The 11,448-nt window shown below is 54.8% G+C and overlaps 1 protein-coding gene across 1 annotated transcript in view; it reads right to left on the bottom strand.

Moving 5' to 3' along the window:
• Positions 1-1,234: 1,234 nt before the first annotated feature.
• The window catches only part of Slc2a5 (solute carrier family 2 member 5), a 15,282-nt gene continuing 5,068 nt past the window's right edge, over positions 1,235-11,448 (bottom strand). Inside the window, exons 2-12 of the mRNA XM_010637997.3 lie at positions 10,318-10,416; positions 9,837-9,997; positions 6,880-7,004; positions 4,723-4,875; positions 3,392-3,517; positions 3,120-3,307; positions 2,933-3,043; positions 2,496-2,597; positions 2,017-2,092; positions 1,601-1,728; positions 1,235-1,515 (exon numbers count right to left, since the gene is read on the bottom strand). Coding sequence (XP_010636299.1) covers positions 1,312-1,515; positions 1,601-1,728; positions 2,017-2,092; positions 2,496-2,597; positions 2,933-3,043; positions 3,120-3,307; positions 3,392-3,517; positions 4,723-4,875; positions 6,880-7,004; positions 9,837-9,997; positions 10,318-10,416 — 1,473 coding nt within the window. The 3' untranslated portion in view covers positions 1,235-1,311. The remainder of the gene's footprint in view (positions 1,516-1,600; positions 1,729-2,016; positions 2,093-2,495; positions 2,598-2,932; positions 3,044-3,119; positions 3,308-3,391; positions 3,518-4,722; positions 4,876-6,879; positions 7,005-9,836; positions 9,998-10,317; positions 10,417-11,448) is intronic.

Here is an 11,448-nt window from a genome sequence, read left to right as displayed (position 1 = left end):
TTTTTTTTTTTTTTTTTGAGACAGGGTCTCACTATGTAGTCAAGACTGACCTGGAACTCACTAATTAGCCCAGGCTGGTCTCAAACTCAGCGATCCTCCTGCCTCAGCCTCCCAAGTGCTGGGATTATAGGTGTGCGCCACCATGCCAGATGCCCCCAGTGTTTCTTCTAATTGATCTCCCTTTCCAAGTCCCTCCCCTCCTCCCTGGCTGCCAGGCCTGAGGATTAATTATCTTCATGACCAAGTTCAGGCAGAACTTGCCTCCCGGGAATCTGGTACAGCCCCCCAACTTCCTAGCTCCACTTTCTCACCACCTTATGTGGGGTCCCCCAGAAATGGAACATCCACTCCTCGGCTTCCAGCTATCTCTTCACCCTGGCGTGTGTGGGTAGTGGTCTCTCAGTGTGCTATATTTGTGGGTCTGTGTTCAAGATTTGTTTTTGAGACAGGGTCTTGCTGTGAGGTTCAGACTGGCTTTGAACTCACTGTGGAGCCCAAGCTGGCCTCAAACTTGTGATCCTCCCGCCTCAGCCTCCGAGAGCTGGCGTCACAGGTAGGCTGACACCACACCGGCTGTGCATGTCCTCTCTTTGCACGCCCCTTCCCTCGGTCGCTAGCCTCTGTTCTGCCGTATTGGGCTAGGAGGCTTCTCCTCCTCCTCACCCTCAGCCCACCGCCGCTTGATGTGGACCTCGTACCAGGTAACAACTCCCAGCCTTGCAGCCTGCTGTGCGCCCCCCTTGCCTTCCTCTAGGGGCGACTTCCCTGCTTGTGTAGGAGCAGGGCTCCCCCTCCTGCCCTGAGGGCTCACACAGCCAGCGTTCATCTCAGCCCAAGGGTCAGGTCCGTTTATTAACTGCACAGACAGCTCCATTTCCAGGTGCCTTTAGGAGTAGGGATTCCGACCCAGTCACTGTCTCCCCAGGGACTGGTCCCCAGCTTTCTCTGTGCCATGTTCCTGACACCCCACTTTCCCGGGGAAGGCATTTCCGGAATGGGGTCGGATCAAAGCATGAATTCAGACTGAGAAGGGCTGTTTCATCCGTGAAATTCAATTCCTCCCCTTCTGGCCCGCGCTAGCTGCCTGGGTGGGAAAAGCTGTGTCCAGCCGCCGCACTGTGGTGTCCCGCGGTGACAAGTGACTGTCCCTGGCCACCCTGCAGGGAACAGTGGCACTGAGGACAGTGCAGCAGCCCCTCACACAGGTCCCATGGGCAGGGCTGAATTCCGCCCCAGTCTGGACAACTGGATGCCAGGAAGCGAATCCCAGGAGTGTGGACCGACCAGAAGCCAGGCTCCTCCTGGGCCCTGTCACTGCTGCGAGGCGGCCGGCGGGAGGTCGGCCAGCTCTTCCTTCTCGGCGTGGACCTGGGACACCTTGTTCATTCTGGCGAAGGTCTGGTTGATCTCGATGAAGGTCTTCTTCTTGGTCTCCGGGATGATCAGGAAGATGTAGATGGTGGTGAGGAGGCAGATCACCGCGAAAATGATGAAGCTGTAGGGGCCCAGGCCCTCCTGGGGGTGGGGGAATTTGGTGAGCAAGGCCGTGTGGTGTGGCCCAGCGGCTGCGGGACAGAGCTGGGCCCCCAGCCCCGCTCACCTGGATGAAGGGGAAGATGAGGCCGATGATGAAGTTGGACAGCCAGTGAACACTGCCCCCGACCATGAAGGCGGCCGGCCGCGAGGACTGCAGGAAGATCTCGGTGATCAGCAGCGCTGGGATGGGACCTGGGCGGGGAGCAGAGGAGGCCGGTGACCTCCCTGAGGGCGGCCAGGCCGGATCCTCAGGCTCTGGACCTGGCACAGGGGTGGGGACATGGGGGCTGGCAAAGGGACAACGGCGCGTTCGGGGATGTCCAGCACACCCTGCCCGTCTGCGTGGCAGATTTCTCTAACTATTCTCCGCCTCGCCCTGGTGCAGCGGGGAGAAGGGAGAAGGCGTTGCAAGGATGAATGTTCCCTCCCCAGGGCCGAGGGGGGCCTTGGAAAGCCCAGAGCCAGCTCGCGGTCACGCACTGGGCCCGACGGCGTGTCCTATGACGTAGATGATGACGCAGGCAATGCTGACGTAGGGCATCCAGGACAGCTGGTCCTGTGGGGGAGGGAGGGAGGCTGAGGCAGGAGGATCACCATGAGCTTGAGGCCAGCCTGAACTACATGTATATATTATATATATGGCAAGACTATCTCAAAAAGACAAGACCGAAGGGGTGGGACCTCAGGAGCCTTGGTCCCCAAAGGGCCAGCTGCTGGGCGGGGAGCAGGGCCTGGCACCTGGTCCTTAGTCAGTGGTGTCCCCTCCACAAGCCCTGCGTGGCGAGTCAGCCGAGAAACGGCTGAGGGCTGCTGGGCTGCAGGGGACGTGCAGGATCTCGACATCCGCTGGGCCAGTGTTTGCTAAAGCAGATTCGTTTCTGTGCCCTGTCCTTTCCATACAGCGGGGGTGGCCCAGGTCCCCTCGCAGGTGGGGCCCACCCAGCTCCTTCACTCCTCACCTGCAGTGCCAGGGCCACCGTGAGCACCACACAGGCCGCGAGGCAGGTGGAGAAGCCGAGCAGCAGCAGCAGGCGCCGTCCCCAGAGCTCCACCACGAACACCTGCAGGAGGAGGGCGGAGGGGAGGAGCTAGTGCCTGCCCACCTACCTGCACGCAAGTGCACACGCATTGCACACTCAAAAAGCACAGCGTTCCAGAGCTGCAGCTGCCCGCCGCTGAACGAGAGCACGCTCCTAACGCCGTGGCCCTAACCCGTAGGATTCCCGCGGACACACGGGTATCGGGGTGCTCTGGGGAGATTCTGCCCACAATGAGGGGCGGCCCCACCGGCCTTACCGGGCCGCACCGGGACCACGCCTAGGCAGGGCCCCTCCATTCCCATCCTCCGCAGCCCCGGCGGGGAGGTGCTGCCCACGGTGCCTCGGCGGACACGCACCGTGCAGATGGTCATGAACACGTTGACGGCGCCCGTGCCGGCCGTCACGTACTGGACGTCGTCGGCCCTGACCCCGGCGCTCAGGTAGATCTGGTCTGCGTAGTAGTAGATCTAGAAGGCAACACCGGGGTTGGCGGGGCGCTGGGTCGGAGGGACTGTCCCTGCTCCGGCCGCGGGCGGCCCTTACCGCGTTCACGCCCGACAGCTGCTGCCCGGCCATGAGGATCACGATGGAGATGAGCTGCCAGCGCAGGGAGCGCAGGTGGAACAGCTTCCACACGGAGATGGAGCCCGCCGCCTTCTCCGCCTCGTCCTCCTGCCGGATCTCCTCCACTTCCTCGGCCACGTTGTCCCAGCCGCGCAGCCTCCGCAGGGCTGGGGGCGCCAGTGAGCCAGGGCGTCAGCCGGGCGGGGTTGGGACCCGGCCTCCACCTCCCACCGGCCGGCCCGCCTGCCTACCCTTTCCGGCAGCGTCTTCGTCCCTCTTCTGGATCAGCAGGTACCGCGGGCTCTCGGGGAAGAAGGGCAGCAGGAGCAGCTGCAGTGCTGCGGGGACCCCGGTCAGCCCCAGAAGGATGGGCCAGCCTGCAAGCGGGGGACGGGAGGTCACAGGGGACCCAGGCTCTGCGAGGCAGACTGCGCTCAGCAGGCATTTAGCCGAGGGGTGACATAGCAGGGACACCTGAGACGGAAGAAAAGCCCAGGAAGACGTGGACACAGGGAGGTCCCCACCTGTCACCCAGGGCCCTGGAAGGACAGCTGGCAAGGGCCAGCAGCCGGGCACACCATGACTGGCCGCCGTCCTACCCCAAGCACACAGGAAGAGAAGCCTGCGCCAGCTGCCATGACAGCTGAGATGGAAACGCGGCGGGGGGCTCTTCCTGGACCCCAAGCGCTCACACAGGATTGGGGTTCTCTTTCTATGCATTGCTCCTTTATTTTGCTTTTCTCTCCTCCTGTGTTTACTGTGAAACACACACGAGCCATGTTTCATGATGCAAAGGGCCACACCCGAAAAGAGCCATGGGGCCCCTTCTCCGAGGGGCTGTGCCCTCTGCTCATCTTCTGTTCATCCTGGGGCCGCAGCAGGTGTCCCTCACGGGGACCAGGCCTGAGACCACGTGGGGACTGAATCTGGCTGCCTCTGATTAAAGGTGCGCTCCGCCTGGAGACAGGAACCCAGACCACAGGCTTTGGGCCCCCACCCATGGGGGGTGGGGTCTTAGGGGTGCGGTCGTGGCCCAACTGCTGGGTTTAGATCCTGAGGAGGCCTTGGACAAGCTGCCCACTTTCAGGCTCTGCACGGGCAAGATGGGCAGATAGCAGCGTGTGCTTCCCTGAGCTGTGTCGGGAAGAGGGAAAGACCCCGTAGATGGTGGCACCTGGCTGGTTATGGGCCCTCAGCGGCTCTGACTGCTGTGATGACCAAGGCCGGTGTCCCTTTCAGAGGTCTGACACAAGACAGAGAGGAGAGATCGCACAGAACAATGCTGGCCCAGGTTCCCTGGCCTTGACTCAGAGCCCCTTTTGGGCCTGAGTGGGAGGGACCATCACAAAGCCCCGGGCAGTAGCACGGCTGGGAGCCCTGAGCCCGAGCTGGGCACACAAGCGGCTGCCACCACTGTGTCTCAAGTCCCTGCAGAGTGGACACCGAGCAACCCAAGGGGAGTTGGGCCTCCCCACCCACGAAAGCCCAGCAGTCACACAGGTTTCGCAGTAGGCCACCAGGGACAAGACAGCCCCAGGGCAGTGGCTGGGGAGGCCTGGGGTACTGGACATCTCTGACTCACCGTTGTCATTTGCCAGGACCTTCCGAAAACCGAAGAGCTGGGCCACCAGGATGCCAACAGTGATGAACAGCTGGGGCACCACCCCCAGGGCCCCCCGCAGGTTTTTGGGGGCCAGTTCCCCTAAGTACATGGGGACCACATTGGAAGACACACCTGGGGGGGGACACAATCAGCAAAGGTCAGTGTGGCGGGGACGAGTCTTCAAAGAATCACTTTGCAATCAGCTTATTTGAGTCAGAACTTCCTCAAAAGGTCTGTGGAGGCCAGGCACGGTGGTGCACGTCTGAAATCCCAGCACTTGGGAGGCTGAGGCAGGAAGACTGCTGTGAATCAGAGGTTATCCTGGGCCACACAGTGAGTTCAAGTCAGTCTGAACTGCATAGTGAGACCCTGTCTCAAAAAACAAACAAGTCAATGGAGATAGAGAACACTTTTTTGAAAAAGGCGGGCAGGTCCCTTGTCCCAGAGCCCAGATCAAGCTGAGGCTCAGAGAGAGATCTGGGGCTGGGGTCAGAGAGGTCTCTGACACCCAGGGGGCCCCGCAGGGGACGGAGTTTAGGGTGAGGGGAGGTTGGAACACTACTAGCAGGTGACATTCTGGTGACATGTGGCGATACTGAGACAGGATGGGTGGGAGGCCGAAGCCGCCTGCTCTGCAGTTCTGCCCAAGGACAGCTCTGTTTAATACTTTGGGAAGACCTGGGCCGCCGGTGCTAACTCTGTGGGCAGCTGCACATCCGGCTCCAGGCTCAAAGCACCACACGGCCCTGGAACCCAAGGCCCTGGGTGTGGGTTGGTCCTCACCACTTAGCAACGGGCCCGGTTGGTTGTGATAGAGAGAACTTCTATAAATAGTCTGAAACGTACAAAATGTTTAAAAAGAAAAAATGGAATAACCACTGCCTTTTGCTTCTGTAATTTGCTTTGCTTTGCTTGTTTAACAAAACACCGGAGGTTTCACCACTGAAGCTTAAAGGCACATAGTAGCCCCAGTTTAAAAATCAACAAATGTCGGAGATGCTAAACCGCATCTAGGATGAGACCAGATGTTCAAGATAAGGCAATGAGCCATAAAACTTCTGCAAACCATATGACTATAAAGGTGTTAAGATGAAAGGAATGTCACCAGTCCTGCTTTCCTAAACCCGAACCCCAGTCTTTTGGGCTGGAATAGATAAACACCCTGAAAGAAACTGCTACAATTGAGTTAACATTGAAACTGTCTTGTGACCATTCTTTGTTTACTTTTTGGTAAGGGGAGGAACACAGTCGAAATCCTTTGCCCTTGTGACCATGTTTTGTGATGGGAGCATGGAATGTCTTATCACCTAAAATGAGGTCATGATAGTAGAACTCCTATAAAAAGCAGGTTGTAACCCAGCCCAGAGTCGATTGTTTGGCATGGACTTTGGTGAGGGCAGACCCTCTGCTAGCAGAGTAAACCTTTTTTTAAAATTTTACTCACTTCTGGGTCTCTGTGTGTCATTTACCAGTTCCTTCTACAAAAGTTGCTTCTTTTTCTTTTCCTTCTCTTTCTTTTCTGCTTTCATTCTTTTTTCTTTATTGGGGGGGCAGAGGCTTGAACCCAGGGCCTTGGTGTTGAGCTATATCACCCCAGCCTTTTAAAAAATGTTTTAGGGCCGGGGATTTGGCTCTGGTTCCACCACCTGCCTCGCAAGCACAAGAACCAGAGTTCGATCTCTGGTACAAAAAAAAAAAAATCTCCTAAAAAGTTTTGGTTTAGGGCTGGGGATTTAGCTCAGTGGTTCTGCTGCCTGCCTTGCAAGATCAAGGACCTGAGTTCGATCCCTGGTACCAAAAAAAAAAGTTTCATTTTGCGTCAGGGTCTTACTAAGTCACCAGGCTGGGCTAGAAGTCGTGATCCTCTGGCCTCGGCCTCACAGGGGGGGCTGGGATTACAAGCATGAGGGCAGGCGTTCCCAACCCTGACCAAGGACGTGTGCAAAACAGCCGGGGCCCAGGAGGTCGGTGGAGAGACTTGGTGCGGGTGGGAGGCTCCCTTCCCGCCTCCCTGACAGCGCGGTTGTTTATTTCACTGCCCGGGTGAGCTTTGCTGTGGCTTTACCCAGACCTGGCGCCCTCCCTGCTCCGCGAGGGGCCCGAATCTCCCAGGGCCAAGGCCGTGCGGTCACCCACCTGCACAGATGCCCACCAGAAGCCTGGAGACTATGATGAGCTCGAAGGACTTGGCAACCTTGCTGCACCCCATTAAGATTGCGGGCACGATGGAAAATATGTTGTTGAACAGCAGCGCCCCCTTCCTGCAGAGAAGAGCAGCTGAGTTGGCTTAAGGCCCCATTTATTCACGTTCTAACACCGAGGCTGATAGTTTCCCTTATATTTTCTTACTGTTTCATATATGAAGAATCAGGTATAGGAGAAATATTGACTGTCTTTTATTTTAGAACTTTTGGAAGAAAACAGTGTGAGAGTTCATAGGAAGGATGGTACTGAGGTCAAATGCATGAAAGAGAATGACAGGTTGTACTCAGCAATAGATGTCTCTGAAATCAGAGAAAGTGACTCACAAGGCGGACTGTTAAAAAGGGCAAAGCACGTGTGTATTCGTCAACTTCATCTAAAACGAACATCAAACTGGAGGTACAAGTGGAATGACGAAAAAGTCAGATTTCTAAATAGTAACTGGTTGCTACTCCCAGAATTTTGCATTGCTATTCTCTTTTTACAGTTTAAAAAATTTTTAAATTAAAAAAAAATCTTCATTAAGTTTATCGGTACATTTTAGGTATACATCACTGGGGTCTTGTGCCTTTATATGACGTATCTTTGTTCTTATTTTTTCCCCATTCCCCAGCCCTTCTCTTGCAGCCCCTCCACCCTTCCCTGTTTACAAAGACATTGTTTCCATGTCTTTCCTTTTCACATATTTTCTTTTCCCTTCTTTCCTTTTCCCTACGCCTTCCACTTCCTCTACTCTTTTAGACCTTTTCTTCCTGTTACACAATATTATACATTTTGATCCTTATTTACACTTTTAGTTTTTCACACCAGAGAGACTATTCAGTATTTACACATTTGTGACTTATTAATTTCACTTAAGAGTATAGCCTTAGGCTGGGCATGGTGGCGCACGCCTGTAATCCCAGCACTCGGGAGGCTGAGGCAGGAGGATGGCTGTGAGTTTGAGCCCAGCCTAGGCTACATAGTGAGTGCCAGGTCAGTCTCAACTACATAGTGAGACTCTGTCTCAAACAAACAAACAAACAAACAAACAAAACCAAAGAGTATGGCCTCAATGTGCATCCACTTAGCTAGAAATATCTGTTTTATCATTCTTTATGGCTGAGTAGTACTCCATTTCATAAAAAAAAAAGAACCATCTTAAGCTAATTTGTGACCTCGGTGTAAACTTGAAATCCAAACAGAGTGAGGGTATTAGAGAAAAATACAGGCCAGCCTCACTGTCACAGATGCAGAAGCTCTAAATGGAATAGCAGCAGGCTGAACTTGACCTCATATAAAATCTTTAATGTATTTATCATATCCAGGTTTATTGTGAGGGAGCCAAGTGCAGTAACACATGCCTGGGAACCCAGCTACTAGGGAGGCTGAGGCAGGGGATGCAAATTTGAGGACAGCTGGGGCAATTTAGTGAGATCTTGTCTCACAAAAAAAGGAGTGCTGGATGTGGCTTGGTGTTGCCTGGATTCAAACCCTGGTATCAGAAACAAACGAAACTGGGAAAACAAAGATGGTACTGGCAGGGTGTGTAAAATAGCACTATCTCAGCTGGGCATAACTTCAGACACAGAATTTGACACAAATCATTGGTGCTGTGAAACAAGGAATTGAAATGGTACTATCAGCTGGGTGTGATGGTGCAAGCCTGTGATCTCAGCTACTTGGGAGGCTGAGGCAGGAGGATGAAAGGTTAGAGGCCAGCCTTGGCAGCTAGCAGGACCCTGTCTCAAAAAAAAAAAAAAAAAAGATGGGCTCATCTTTAAGAAAAGTTGCAAACAACTGAACCAAACAATCTAATTTCCCAGGAAGAGGTCAGGCTCTCAGATCCCATCCAGAGCTGTGTATGTTCATTCTTAGAACTTTTCCCAGAAAAGCTGGAGAAGGAACCAGGGCCTGGATTGGTTTGCTCTTCAGTAGAACTGGGGATTGAACCAACGGCTTTTGTACTGAGCTACAACCTCAGTTCTTTATGTTTTATTTCGAGACAGGGTCTTGCTATGTAGTTCAGGGCAGCATCAAACTTGAAATTCTCCTGCCTCAGCTTCCCAGAGTGCTGGGATGACAGGTGCCCACCACACCCTATAAGTCTCTAACATTTCCAGAGATAGCAGCAAGGACATTGTCCTGAGCCTGGCTTCACAGGTCACAGTGAGGGGGTCAACTCGGAACCACAGAGTCTCACACCAGGACTTGCTGGGGTTCAGCTGGGACTAAACTGCACATTTCTTGGTCCCAGGTGACACAGGGCAGGGGGCGACCTTTGTGTCAGGTCGTGACAAGCGTTCAGGGGCGCTCGGCCACGACCTGGGCTGTGTCCTGTGCCCTGGCCATGCCCTTAGGAGCAAAGAGGCCTAGATTTGTGCTTGGGAAGATGCCTCTTCATGGCTGAGTCCCAGGTCTCATCAGCACCCACTGCTCCTCCTGTGTCCCTGGGAGACAGGGGTCCCAGCCACCTTCAAGACCTGGCCCAGTTCCCCAAATGCTGTCAATGTCTGGTCTTCTTTTAAAGATAACAACAGAAAGTGCAAAATACCAGGGTGGCTGTTACCCTCATATCATGTTAAGGGTTGCAGGTTTAGGGCTACGCTTATAAACTGACCACGCAGCAGCACACACCTGTAACTCCAGTACTCAGGAGGCCGAGGTGGGAGGATCGCAAGCCAGAGGCCAGCCTGAGCAGTAGTGTATCGAGACTCTGTCTCAAAATAAGAATTAAAAAACAAGCAAAAAGGGCTGGGGGCGTAGCTTAGGGGTACAGTGCTTGCTTAGCATGTGTGAGGTCCTTAGGTTCAACCCCCAGGACTGCAAAACAAATGAAAACCTCAACCAACAAACAAAAGAAACTTGATGATGGGGTCTACAAATTCCAGAGTAAAAATCCCCTCCCTTACCTGCCGAATGTATTCACCAAGGGGCCGACCAGGAGGGACCCGATGAAGCCCCCGAACGGGAACATGGATACCGTCACAGACCAGAGCAAGGTCAGGGTGAAGGAGCCCATGGGCTCCCCGGTGCGGCTGTATTGGGTCTCATTGTAAAACTGCTTCATGAACTGCGGACAGAGAGCACAGGCCCCAGTCGGTGTGTCCGGTTTTGCAGAAATAACAATGGCAGTCGGTGGGAAGCCCATGTGGGTGGGTGGGGTCCTGGGCGCACAGACTGCAGCTTAGGAAGAGGAAGGGCTGGGACACAGGGTCCAGGGCAGCGAGTCCTGGGGCGAAAGGTAAGACTCTGGGCAGCGCCTCCTCGCGGGGAGTGGGGCCTGGCTCCTGCCTGTCCCCTGTGGGAGGCAGAGGCTGGGGGCTGGGGGCCAGGGACTGGGGACCAACGGCCTGTGCCAGGGGCCCCGTCCCCTGCCTGGGTCAGACCTACCTCTGAAGGCGAGTTGACGGCGGACACATTGTACCCATACTGGAAGGACGAACCGAAGGCGGCGATCAGGGTGGCCAGGGCAAGCACAAGCGTCAGCCTCTGCCAGAGAGAGGGACGCAGGTCAGGGGGAGCCAGGGCTCGAGGACCCCGGCCTCACTTTCAGCTGGAGAGGTGATCTTGGATTCTGAGGGTCTGTGGCTTGCAGCCACGCCATACCGCAGCAGCTCTTGTCCTGCAGAGAGTGCCAGCGGGCTTTTCTCACCCACCTCACCCGTGATCTCTGGGGTCTGACAGCCCTGTGCCCCTGGGATGATGGCAGCTCCCCGAGTTTCTGCTCTTTGATGCCGGGCACCCTCTTCCCAGCGGTGACGCCCCAAAGTTCTCCAAGCCTCCTGCGTGGCCCTGGGTGGGCTGTGGAGTCCCCCCAGTGAGAACACCAGGCTGGATAGAAACCTAGTCCAGTACTCCAGACAGTGCAAATCAGAGACAGGGCAACTTCCACTCCAGGGAACCCAGCTTGGCTGCATAAGCAAGTTCAAGTCCGGGCTGGACCATATATTGAGAGCAAAGGAAGCTTTGGGACCACAGCTTGACTGTCAAAGTGATGGTTCATCCTGTGCTGTGCACATGTGCCTACTCCCTGGGATGGTCATAAATCATGTACTGTAATACATACTAATAAAATTTTAAAATGAAATAAGTCCATCTTCGGGGCCGGGGATTTAGCTCAGTGGTTCAGCTGCCTGCCTCGCAAGTGCAAGGACCCGAGTTTGATCCCTACCTCCCCCAAAAGTCCATCTTCCTTTGTCTCCTTTAGATCAATCAGGGTGAGACCTTTTTTTCTGGTACCGGGGATTGAACTTAGAACCTTGCACTTGAGAGGTTGATGGGTGCCACTGAGCTAAATTCCTGGCCTTTAGGGTGAGACTTTTAAACCCTAACGAGGCAGGATGAACACCCTTCCCCAGCCTGAAGCAGTTATAAGCAGAGGGACCAGCCCTTCTGTACCCTTTAAGAATAAGGGTTTGCGGGGCCTGGGATTTAGCTCAGTGGTTCCTCCGCCTGCCTTGCAAGCACAGGGAGCTGAGTTCGATCCCTGGTACCAAAAAAAAAAAAAAAAAAAAAAAAAAA

Source organism: Fukomys damarensis, unplaced genomic scaffold (genome assembly GCF_012274545.1).
Source record: "Fukomys damarensis isolate Sample0158 unplaced genomic scaffold, DMR_v1.0_HiC HiC_scaffold_23, whole genome shotgun sequence".
NCBI lineage: Eukaryota > Metazoa > Chordata > Mammalia > Rodentia > Bathyergidae > Fukomys > Fukomys damarensis.
Note: the sequence above shows the minus strand (reverse complement) of the source record. Positions and strands in the feature narration are given on the sequence as shown.